The sequence below is a fragment of the Ascaphus truei genome, chromosome 1 (genome assembly GCF_040206685.1).
Source record: "Ascaphus truei isolate aAscTru1 chromosome 1, aAscTru1.hap1, whole genome shotgun sequence".
Lineage (NCBI taxonomy): Eukaryota > Metazoa > Chordata > Amphibia > Anura > Ascaphidae > Ascaphus > Ascaphus truei.
The window spans coordinates 50,625,344-50,638,161 of record NC_134483.1 but is presented as its reverse complement, the minus strand read 5'-3'; the positions used below and the strand labels follow the sequence as shown (position 1 = coordinate 50,638,161).

At 43.4% G+C, this 12,818-nt stretch overlaps 1 protein-coding gene and 1 long non-coding RNA gene across 8 annotated transcripts in view; one reads left to right on the top strand and one right to left on the bottom strand.

Annotated features, from left to right (window-relative positions):
- Positions 1-12,818, top strand: part of LOC142487850 (uncharacterized) — a 225,886-nt gene that overhangs the window by 198,376 nt on the left and 14,692 nt on the right. The window contains exons 3-6 of one of the 3 annotated variants that reach the window (XR_012799334.1): positions 728-854; positions 1,647-1,721; positions 8,947-9,092; positions 10,473-10,644. This is a non-coding gene — a long non-coding RNA (uncharacterized LOC142487850). Of the gene's footprint in view, positions 1-727; positions 855-1,646; positions 1,722-8,946; positions 9,093-10,472; positions 10,645-12,818 lie in introns of those variants that run through there. The other 2 variants (XR_012799335.1, XR_012799336.1) reach the window with 2 other exon arrangements.
- Positions 2,795-12,818, bottom strand: part of RAI14 (retinoic acid induced 14) — a 165,502-nt gene continuing 155,478 nt past the window's right edge. For all 5 annotated transcript variants that reach the window (XM_075587806.1, XM_075587835.1, XM_075587817.1 and 2 more), the window contains 2 exons: positions 10,886-10,951; positions 2,795-3,014 (listed from right to left, as the gene is read on the bottom strand). In XM_075587806.1, the coding sequence (XP_075443921.1) occupies positions 2,937-3,014; positions 10,886-10,951 (144 nt within the window). In that variant the 3' untranslated portion in view covers positions 2,795-2,936. The remainder of the gene's footprint in view (positions 3,015-10,885; positions 10,952-12,818) is intronic.

The window sequence follows — 12,818 nt, the reverse complement described above, 5'->3', positions numbered from 1 at the left end:
GTCACCGTCACTATAAGCGTAGCCTTCGAAGACGCCAGTGGTGTACCCTGAAAGCTGTGTGTTGTCAATGTCCCAGCTCTGTGACCACATGGGACTGCAGTGACAGAAATGTAATTCAATTCACCCTCCTGTTTCTAATGAAAGGGTCATCTACAGATGACGATGGGCAGTAGCTTTCTGCCACTAGTAGAAACATTTCAAAGTAAACTGTTTTTTTGTTGGTTTTTTAAATCAAATCAGGAGTGTATTCAGGTATATTGGCCATTACAGTTTCTGAAGATATTCATATATATTCACATATTAATTAATGTTAGCGTCTCGTGCTGGGGAGAAAATGTTCATATGTAGCACATGCATTTTAATTGTGTTCTAATACATTAATAACTGTCTCACCAGTGTGAGGTTACATTAAAATATAAATATCTTTGAACCTGGTATGAGGAGGAGGGTACAGGAACCCTCAGCACAATGCCTGCTATGGTTATAGATAGGGAGGCTCCTACTGTAGCTACACTCCCCATAGTTGGGATTCTAACAGAGTATGAAAAGCCCAAATCATCCGGTGTTTTAAACTCTGTTCCATTTAGGCTGCAAAGTTCTTCAAAAGAGCAGTGTTTACAAGCCAGCAGCCTACCTAAATCAACTGTTTCTATCCAACTACTACAAATACAATTTATAGTGGCCATATGGGGAGTTATATTCATTTTTTTTTCTTTTGTATTGTAAGTGGCATGAGAACTGCGAACATAAGCAGCGCAAGTCAAGAACTGTCCTGATGGTAGAAATACAGCCAGTGTACTCTCCACTTCAACGAAATTGCTCTGACACGTGATCTTCTGGGAAACATAGAACGGGTGAGATTTGCTTGAAGTGCGAACAAATCATTTTTGCACTTGATAAAATAATGATGTGAGGACTCGCAGGCGAGGAAGAGAGTTCTAGAGCGCAGACATGGTCTGATACGTGTACTGCACATAGCAGCCCTTGGACACTCCATATTTCACAGTCATGCTGATCACTTTCTTCGAATGAAAATATTATTTTCTTCTGCATAATGTCTTAATTTTCCCTTTTGTGCCAGAACCACATACTGTACTTTATTGTGAGAAATTCATACTCCAACCATTTCTTGTTCTGAAGAAATACTGATCGAAAACAACATCTTTCAGGACCCCTGAAAAATGTCCCCAACTCGGCACAGACCATACAACTAATTTCCGATGACTTCAGCATTCTCTCCTCAGTTACGTGTTATCGCTAATGAATGTAGCAGATTCCCTGGCATGAACTAGATTTATGGAAACTTGGGTTTCCAGACCTTTGCAGAACAATTGATCATACCTTGAACTAAGAAACATGCATTGACAATTGAAGTTGTGGCAGTACATGGTTGATTACTGTAACCAGGGCCGACAATAGAAATTGTTGGGCCCAGGACATGTATAAGAAGCAGAGGTACATGAGAATTGTGCCAGGTAGTGTTAGGACCTACAGATTGGGCATGCCGTGAAGTGGCTTCAGGCTTATAACCCATTGGCCAAAGGGTTTAATTAAATGACCCTTTGTCATGAGCAGATAAACCCTGATGTATTGCACTATATGTTGTGTCATTTTGTATGATGCGCTGACCTTTCTGTTTTTGTAAGTATAAGAAGCAGGTTCCCACTCGGCGTACTGGAAGAGGGGCAGGAGAAGAAGGCCTGAGGGGGAAGCAAATGCAGGTATGGGCATGGGGACTTGCGAAACGGGACAGAAGGATGTATGGGAGGGGAGGGGGGTTGGGGGGGGATAATACAAAAATAGGTAATGGGCCTAGAGGGTATAAGCGGGTTTTGAGCCTGGGGAGTAAAAGGGGGCAATGGGCCTGGGGAGTAAAAGGGGGTAATGGGCCTCGTTGTGGAGTATAAGGGGGTCATGGGCCTGGGGGTATTATAAAGGGGTAGGGGGCCTGGCAGTTTAAGCAGGAGTGTTGGGCACAGAGGCACATTGGTTTACCTTGGGCCCTCAGATGGGCCTGCTGCAGGAACGAAGAAGGGGGGACGAATGGGTAGTGGCCTGCAAATGGATGGGCTGTACTGGCCCACGCATGGGCGAGCAAGAGGCCCGCAAAAGGGCCTGGCAGGGGGTCCGGGCCCCTTGACTGACCAGGTCCTGGCCAGAGGGTTCAGCTGTCCCCCCCATCGGCGGCCCCGACTAACGCCAACATTTTTTTGTGACTACAGTTTTAATGATGGCATGGTGGGCCAAATTATTTCAGGCCATTAAACAATAAGGCTTGTAAAGTACTTGTAAAAAATTCTTATATCACTCGTCTGATTAGTGTAAATTCCATTACATTTTTCACAATGAAGCAATTTTCAAAAATGATAAATTGTGCAAAACAAAGGCAATAATTTTTGAAAGACTATAAAATTAGATAGAGAGACTGATTTATAGAAAATTTTAAGGGCATCTTTGAAAAACCCCCAAAAACAAATACTTAAAAATGTAAATTCATTATACTACAAAGGCCATTAAGAAATGACGAGTACTATAATTAGTACTGCTGCATTAACTGAGGCACATGTTATTGGGAATACAGGTTATACAATCTAAAATACTGTATTCTTAGAATGATTTTATTTATTTGACATCAAATGATAATCCTGAATATCTTAACTATTTGAACGGGTTCGGGTTCCTGAACATCTGACTTTTTGGAAACCTTTGGGATTCCAACATAAATTCTCAATGGAAACTGAGGTTTCACAACAATGGTTGGCAACAAAAACTTGGTTTCCTATCAAAAAATATATAAAATACATCGTTTTCTGATACAGAAGAACACAACGTTTTGATATCCAGCATATTTAGATTTGTTTTGTGGAAGCAGAATCGACTTATAATACTAAAAGGCAGTGCTGTAGTAAATATCCATCCTAATGCGAGTATAACAATCATATTTTTTGCGACTGACTTTTGCACATAGTCAGTATCTGTTTAAGCACTTTCTGAACATCTTCATCCATCTGACCCTGTGGAGGAAGGATAAGAAATAGAAATGAGAAAAGTACTGGTAAATGGTACTTTGTTAAACAATATGAAAAAATTGTTTTTGGATGAGAATCAACAAACCAACAAATCCCCCCATACGGGCATGTAACCCCTCTTTATTTTACCTCAGATTATATGGCCTATCACTGAGGTGGGGGCCTGAGTTCTATGGGTTACTGTTTAATTCTTATAGTGTATGGTACATGTGGTGTGAGACTGTAGTGACTAGACACAACACAGTGGTAATTAATTATAACAAGCTATATATTCTCATATAGCTATAATTTGTGGTTTTACATCTCTCATATGAATCAGTACGCTGACTTAATCTCAGAATCACTTCATACACATATATACTTAAACAAACTATACAAACAGTGCGAACGCTGCGCAAACAAATAACTTTTATCTCTGTCCGGCCTCCCAATCATGGGGTACTGGCCTGTAGATCCTGGTGTGCTAGCACAATCGTTGGAGCTCATAAACAGTGTGTGTGTTGCAGGTCTGGTGCATCACAAAGAACAAACTGTGATGATAATATAACTGCATCTTATATCCTTTGTGGGTTAGCTCACCCAATCCAACTTGGTGTAATTCCTGCACAGCTGGGCTCCCTAATCTCTCTCTGTAGTAGCCTCTGTCTGCCTGATTCCCTCTGCACTGTCAGGTCCTGGTCTCTCCTGGGCCCTGCTGCATGCCTTGGTCCAGAGTGGCAACTCTCTCTCTGCAGTTCTCTCTCCCTTAGGAGTCCTGCATGGACTCTCTGCAGGATGGGTATGCACACCCTCACTCCCTCAGTTCCCTTTCCAACTGTCACCAACTGTCATTCCAGTGGCTATGCATAGTCACATGGTACAGTGGAATGTAATTCTTAAAGTGGCCATGGCCTTTGCTGATAGGGGGTTACATCCTCCCCCTGCTGTGTCTGCTGAAATGTTGATATCCCCATCAACCAGGATAAACTAACAATACATTTATCTAATCTAACAATTAACTCCTTTCTTGGTACATAACATCATAGGTACAGTAGATCAGACAGTCCGTTTTGACAGATAGCATTCTTGTTACCCCAGAATGTTTTACATTCCCCAACATCACCTTTTTCCAGAGTCATGGGTACTACCCGTCTAACAGTACTAACCATAGGGACCTCAGTCGAAACTCCAGGTAATTCATAGGTCAGTCTCATTGGGGGGTCTAGTCTCCCTCTTAGGACGTGAGGCTAATGCCGGAGATACTTCCCTTTCCACCTTAGGGGACGCATATGGTACCGGTGATGCAGATATTGTGGGCCCTGCACTAGGGGAAAACTCACAGTCATCTATCACGGATTCTTCAGGACCTATGGGGATAAATTCCTCTGCTCTGGGATAGAGTTCAAGAATAACAGTTTTGTCTAAATCCTGAGACCCTACTGATTGTATTTGGGAATCCATTTGAGGGGCAGTTTGTCCCTGTTCAAAATATTTGCCAAGTGCCCTATCATTCTTTCCCCGGGGTACCCCTCCTCTTGTTTGTACTCCTCATCACTGTCTTGCCCACCCTGGCAAACTGGATTTGTACCAGAACCCTGTCCTCTGTTCAATCGATCACTTCTCCTGGGCCTATGGGGTTCTCATTGAATGTTTTCTCTCAGGGCAGCGCACTAACTGACCTATTGGCAGAAGGTGGTTTCTATATAGAAACTTTGTGGGCCCATTTCCCTTTTCAGGCCTCACACGATAGACGGGGAGCCCTTCTAGCTTCTCTACTACCACATAAGGCTCGGTCTTCCAACGATTTGCTATTTTGTGTTTTCCTGGTATACCCAGATTCCGGATAAGGACTCTGTACTGCAGTTGTAGCTTTTGCCTGTGTACTCTTATCGTAACAGCTTTTGTTTCCATGATCATTAGTGTCGGCTGCAGAAGTGGCCAGCTTATATGCTTCTTGTAACTGGTTTCCGAGTTTCTGTACATATTGCATGTACGTGGTTGGGGATGTGCCATCTGCCGACACTCCAAAACACAGGTCAATGGGCAATCAGGCTTCCAAACATTAGGTAATAAGGTGAATACCCAGGGGATTCATTCTTGGTGCCGTTATAAGCATGGACTAACTGGTGTACATGCTGACTCCATCTTTCCTTGATTATTTAGGGTACCCATCATATTTAATGGGGTCCTATTGAATCTCTCTGGTTGCGTGTCTCCTTGTAGTGGTAACGCGTGGTTTTGGATTTTATTTATCCCACAGATGCGCAGTAATTCCTTGATAAGTCGGCTTTCCCGTCCTTGGTCAGAGTGTATCCTGGCTGGAAATTCATAATGGACGAAATACTTGTCCCTTAACACTTTGGCAACTGTAGCGGCTCGTTGGTACTTTGAGAGGAATGCTTGCGCATACCGTGTGAAGTGATCTGTGACCACTAAGATATTACTTGTCTTGCTATCTGACTCTAATGACAGGAAGTCCATGCAGACTAAGTCCAGTGGCCCACTGCTGGTGATATTGGTCAAGAGTGCGGTCCAGGTAGGCAAAGTCTTACTGGTCACACACCTTCCGTAGTTCTTACAATATTCCTTGATATCTTGTACCATTCTTGGCCAATAGAATCAATCTTTCCCTAATCCCATTGTTTTGTCTGTGCTCAAATGGCCATGATCGTCACGTAGTAAATGTAGAACCACTTGCCTATACCGGTACGTAAGTACCAGTTGCTAAGACAATGCAGCACCTGGTGACTAAGCAACTCTGAACATTACTCCATTCTTTAGCAGCAGGTTATCCCATTGCCTCACAAGCAGTCGACTCTCAGGGTGCTCCCCGATGACTGCCCGAGGCGACTTCCGGTTCCTCAGAGCTGACCACACTTCTCTCAATCCTGGGTACATCTGCTGCGATCAGAATAGATCTTGTCGGTTTAGTTGGAGTAATCCCTCCATGGTCAACTCTGCAGTGTGAGAGTACACCAAAGGAACTCCTGGGGATCTCTCCCACTGACTATCAGCCACTCTATTTGGATTCTCTGTGGTAATTTGTCTCGGCATTTCTACTTGCTTGCACATTACTGCCGCAGGAGTGCACGCAATGTTTTTAAAAAGTCCATCCTGGGCTTGAGCGTCCCAGTAAATTCGTGACAATGCGTCCGCATAATATTTTGTTTCCCAGGTCTGTACTTTAGACAAATTGTAAGTGGCAAATGCTGCCAACCACCTGTGCCCAGTGGCATCCAGTTTTGCTGATGTTAGTATATACGGAAGGGGATTGTTTTCTGTGTGTACTACAAATGCTGCTCCATATAGATATAGTCATGTAGTTGGTCCACTACCGCCCATTTCAAAGCCAAAAACTCCAGTTTGTGTACTGGGTAGTTTTTCTCGGACGGCATCAACTCCTGGCTCACAAAAGCTACTGGTCTCAGTCCCTCCAGTCTATCCAAACTGGCGCCTACATGTAGCACATTGGGCTTTTGTGGATCTGCAAATGCAACTACAGGCGTCATCAGGCAGGCTTTTATGGCTTGGCTCCTTGCACCTAGGAGTCCATCTATTCCCAAATGGTTCATTCATTTTTAAATAATCTTGACTGGTGGCCCCCGCAGCCATTTTATGCCTTTTTGGTGGCGGGTAACCCTTTGTGAGCTGTGCCAAGGGTTGGACTACAGCTGACAAGTTGTTCATGAACCGTTTGTAATACCCGCAGAATCCCAAGAAAGCCTGCAGTTCTGTAGGTTTTGGCCATGATGCAATATCCTCTATTTAAGACAGAACTGTGGCCACTCCTTTCTCAGATACGATATGCCCTACGTCTGTGACAGACATCTGACAGAACGGACACATTTCCACTGATAATTTGAGTCCACTGTCACTTAATCAATCTAACACCTTCATCAACCGAGCTTCGTGTTACTCCAGGGTTTTCCCAAATACTATTATATTGTCCAGGTATACCAGCACTTAAGTAGGTTCATATCTCCCACTACTCATTCCATTAACCTTCGGAACGTAGCTGGGGCCCCTAACAATCCTTGAAGCATCCGCTCAAACTGATAGAACCCCAATTGGCATATAAAAGCAGTCTTCTCTTTGTCGTGATGGCTCATAGGGATCTGATAATATCTACTGCGAAGATCCAAAACTGAAAACCACTTGCTCCCAGTGAGGCAATCCAATACGTCTTCTATATGTGGCATCGTGTACTGATCTGGGGTGGTCCTTTTGTTCTGTGCGTTAGTCAATACACATCCTCACGGCTCTGGTTTTTTTCTGGGCTACCACTTATGGGTGATGCATATGGGCTTCTGGATTCAGAAATTATGAAAGCTCTCAGTTGATGGAGCTGTCTCCTCACATCCTCCACATCAGCTGGGGCCAATCTCTGTGACCTCTCTCTAAAATGGCGAGCATCATGAAGACGAATCTGGTGTTCCACTCCATGGGCTTCTCCTACATCCCATTCTTGAGTGGAGAAAACCTCTGGCCTACAAGCCATTTTTTCTTGTAGCCATTTCTTCCAGTGTTCTGGAATAGGACTGTCTCCAAAATTGAACATGTCTGGCGTCAGTCTTCTGTTATGAGTCTTCTCCGTCCCGGCTGGGCCCATCACTTCAGCACTGTACAGGTGAGCTATCACAGTGCCTCTTTGTATCCACAAGTCAAAGGAAGTCTCAGTTCTCACTTCCACTCCTATAGTATCTGTTTTTCCTTTCTGTATGGATAGCACTCTGGCCTTTACCAATAGTCCCCCAGGAAATTTCCCAGGGGCATTGTCTTCTATAATTACGATGGAACCTTTTGGTCACCATCCCTTCAATTTGACATATATGGTTGGGAGGCACTTTTTTCCGACTGAAGACCGGTCCAACGGATTTCTCCTATGGGGTCATAAGACTTGTTAATGGCTTCATTCTCGGCTCGTCGGTAGGCCTTCAAACACATAGGGTGAATGGTCAATGTCTGATCGTTATCATCTCCTCCAACAGTCTGGCACCACTTGGCTAATTTGCTGAAGATGTTCGTATTTGTTCCTATTATGGCTCCGGCTTCTCCTCCTTCACGGGCTTCAGGACATATTAGTGCCACTACTTCAAGGGGTCCAGCTACCCCAGCAGTTTTCTTGGGAAATTCCAACTTCAAGACCACGTAGCCCAAGTACGGATAGCTAGCTTCAATGAGGCCCCACACAAGAAGTCCATTCAGCGGCTGCAGTGGCAGGTGTCGCAAATATCGGTTGTACCATGATTGGAAGATTATAGACATTTGCGATCCACTATCCAGAAGAACCTTGCATGGTTTTCCTTCAATAGACACCATCAATCGGGCACATGGGCCAAGAGTCCCAATTGGCAGATTGGGGTACCCGCAGATGCTCGTGGGTGTGTTAGTCATGGAGCTTCTCTTCGTGTGTGGCCTGGCATGCTCCCTTACCAGGTCCCTCTGTGGTTTCCCTGCTTTTTGAAGGCTTCTCTTGTCTGGTGCCATGCAGTACGCAGCCCGATGTCCATGTTCCCCACACTGGAAACAACCCACACGTCGATTTCCAGGGAACCGGTCCCGGTTATAGGTCCGGGGCGTAACCGGAAGAGTACCCGCTGAGGCCGTCTTTTTGGGTGCCGCAGTCATCATCAATGTGTTCTTTTGCGCCATTACCTCTTAAATTTGTTTTCTCAGCTCTGCGTTGCTAGCACCGTTCTCCTCACAGCCTCCTGCACTGGCGACAGCGACCCTTGGTTGGGTAGTTGTAGTTCTAAGTGCAGCTCGGGTCTCTTTCTTGTCCTCTTCCGCATGCACTTCCCGGATAAGCTAAGGTAACTCTCAATGTATTACTTCCTGGTAAAACATTTATAAATAAAAAACAATAATAAAAAAAATCGCTATTGGGTTTATGGGGGCAGAAAGCAGAATTTAAGGCAGCAATGTGTTCTGTGTGCAGGAAGGAAACGCTTGTTAAGAAACTGAGCAAATCCGTAAAGGCAACAGATGACAACTCAAATTTCTTCTGATTTGCGGGTTCCCCAGATGTTGGATTACTGAAGTCCTACAATGCCTTGAACACATGGAACTAAAAAGACTTGCTGGGTACGATTGCTTTTTTAACAAACTTTTGTATCCTTTTTCTAATTCATAATGGAGGGGAGGAGGGGGGGTGGAAAGGAAGGGGAGGGAATAACTCTTGCTACAGTCTCTATAAATAAAGGTGCCAGGGGTGAGAGAAACTGGATAAAACGTGCCGCTTGCCAAGGCAGGCGGAAGAGACCCCTATACAACTACTGTAGCACTCAAGGGAAAACCATTAAATAAATAAATAATGATTATAACGGGTGTATAAATAAAAAGGTTAAAAATACTCACAAAAAACACACAACGCTAAAGTTTAATGGTTAAAATAGTATTAAATACCGAATAATAGGTTAATATATGCCACCAGCAAAATAAATGGGGTGAGAAAAGGAGGAACAATGAGGCTCTGCACCATGTAATGATTGATAGTATTACAAATGGTGCCTCAGGGGGAGAGGGGTGGTGTAGCAATGTAGTGTGTGAGGATGAGATGTTGCAAATATATTTGTCCTCACCTACCCCAATCCACCCTAAAGAAATAGGTCACTCCAGAGTGGACACATACAGGCTATAAGCAGCAGTAATGAGAGGATATTGTAATGGCTACCTCTAACTCCTAGGGCCAGATAATGAGCACCCTAGATGGTAGAAAAGCCGCTGGTTATTGCCTGATAGAGTAAATACTGTAGGCTGATAACAGCCATACACATAATAGTTCCACTATGGGTAGTGACTGATGCCAAAAGTTCCTGGTGGGCAACTCAGATAAAATATATGTAGTTCACATAAACTGGACTACTAAATAGCTAGGATAAAATACTGTGGAGTGGAGACCCTGAAATAGATTGAATGCATAGTTCACAAGTTCAGGGAGTCCATTCGAGCAGTACGACGATGGTTATTGCTATATATCTGAATACCAAAGTCAGAGGAGCGCAGTGTGTGATTCAAGACACTGCTGCTCAAATGTTCCGTGAGGGCATTGGTCACGATAGCTGTTGTGCTGTATATGGAAAATCTACGGAATGTAATGCAGGTAGGTAACTCTACAAACAGATAGAATGGGTTAAATCTACTGTGATTGACAAGCGGTTCGTAGAGGGAGTGTCCGGTGATAGTTCACAGGTATACAGCTAGCATAGATAGTTACTGCCAAATTTAAAGCACATAGAAGCTGTAGCGGACACTACACTGTAGGTACCCATCCGGCGTGGTGTATTCATGAACACCACAGAACATTAAAAAGCCGGATGGGACACTAACCTAGTACCTATTGCATAAACGCGGCGATTCTCCGTTTGAATGAACCGGAGGAGACCGCCATGATCGTGCCTGCACGCTGACCAGTGACATACTGAAGCATACTGGTAAGTGGTTATAACTTTTTTTTTTTTTTAGCCAACATGGAATTGATACTGGTGTCCTGTGTTGCGATGTATGGGCTTGGAAGACCACAGACGGTCTCCTTCTTAGATCCTTCCTTCAGACATTGGCCGTTCCTTAAGCGAATACGTACTATAAGTATATATAGACTTTATTTTAATTTTGTTATATTGCAATAATTTATGATTTCTACAGTGATCTCTAGTTTTATTTATTTATATTATCATGTTCCAGTCCATACATTTCTGGTTTTATTTGTATCCTTCTGCTTCGCAAAATACAAATAACGCAGAGATCTCTGATTAAATACTTTTTTGAAACAAAAAAAAAAAAAAAAGAGTAGAATATTTAAAATATTGTTTGAGTTTTGGTGTATTTCCCTAAAAAAAATACATTAGTAAAATTGAAACAGTAGAAAAATACATTACCTGTACTGCATAGAGAAGATGCATCCTATAGACTGATACAATCTCCTGGTGTTGTTTCTTGGTCTCCTATAGCAACAAAAAAAAAATTAACAGAAATGTAATTTCAAATCAACTAGAAAAAGTGCATTCACGTACTATTAGCTGTCTATATACATATATATGAACAGAATCATGAAACAATATGAAAAAGTAGATCAAAGATTTTAAAACTTTGTTTCCTAAAGCAATTTTGTGTTAGATATGGAAAAGGATATACAGAGCAATTTAATATAGCACTTACGTTTCAGTATAACCTGGCGCGGCTATGTTTACGTCATGTAGAATTAAATCTGTGGGGCATATGTACTGTACCAAGACAAATTTGAAGCAGAGAAAGTGTACAGTATGTAAGTATTGCACCTTTCTTTGGAGCACAGTTGCGTCAAATGTAAGGAATGGTTTTGTACAGTTTCGCACACATTGCACGAATTCAGAAAGTTACACCAGCGTAAGCCTGGTATATGATTTTACGCCGATTCAAGAGAAAAAAAGTGATGCACTGGGGCGACCAATTTAAAACCGCTCGGTACTGTGTGTGTCATGTAACTCCTCACTCCTGCTATTGTCACTCCCCAAACTGAGAAAGAGCTGGATATAGTATTACACACAGAGGCACAACAGGAAAATGACACTACATTTGGCTCCACATTTGCCAGAGTACATAGCCCCTGGTGTGAGATACGACTCCTCTGCCACAGATCACACTGCACGCAGACGAGACATAACATAACACCGTGTGCTTTAGCTGCAATAGGCGTCCCATAAATATATGGCACATAATATATCCAACTAGTCTAAATAAACTCTAATCGGTGAACATTCATTGCAGTGTATTTATATTGCACTCGCGTAGATTAGGAAAATTGCTGATTTAGAACATAAAATGATTCCAAGTATTGTAAAATTACATTGGTCCAAGATTTTGAGAGCACTAAATGAAAGACTGCAGAGTAATCCACGAGTTGAAGCTAGCCAATAAAAACATTGATATACAGGGCTGCTGATAACAGTGCAGTTGTCCTGGACAATGTCGTCTTAACGCTTGGGCACGCTGGGCAGTTGCCCGGGGGCCCCACGTGCATAGGGGCCCCATGCTAATCTATGCAAAGACCAGAATTTAACACGTAATTTTCCTATCACAACATTCAAATCTCTTTTTTTAATGTCAAAACACTGATTTTGTTGGAGGTACCAATAAATATAAGTTTATTTTATCGATAATTAAAAATTTTATTCCTGTGAGTGGTTGTGTAGGCAGGGCCCAGTAAACTGCTTTGCCCGGGGGCCTATAATGCCGTTAAGACGGCCCTGGTCCTGGGCCCAATTATTCAAGTGGTTCAGGACTTTAACCCCAAACCATCAACTCCCTCCGTCCCCCCCTGCACTGCGTCAAAATCTTACGATAACTCCAGTCAAAATCACTGACCGCAGAAACTTTACATTTCCGGACTCGTGCATTAGGACCAGGAGAAGATTCAGCATTGTGAATTAATACAAAAGGATGACTTCCTGGACCCCCAGCAAACACACTCAGGACAATCCAGGGTAACTTGAAGATTAATTCTGAAGTCAGAGTTATTTGTGTATGTGCGGTGGATCTTCAATATGATCTAGGCTCAGCTGGAACGCTAATATATTAGTATGCAAAACGAGCGGTGCGCAAACTGGGGGGGGGGGGCGGGAGATTTGTCTGGGGGGCGCGGGCGGTTGCAGAGGCCCCACGCTCTTCCTCCAGGCATTTTAATTAAATGCCGGGGGATCGCGTGAGGCCTCTACAACTAACTTACAGGGATTCTGAAGAGCTGCAAATGATGCGCGGTCCATGCGTTGTGACATCACACGTCCATCTCCATGGCAACGTGGTCACGTGACATCACCCTCACCTTGCTCGGCG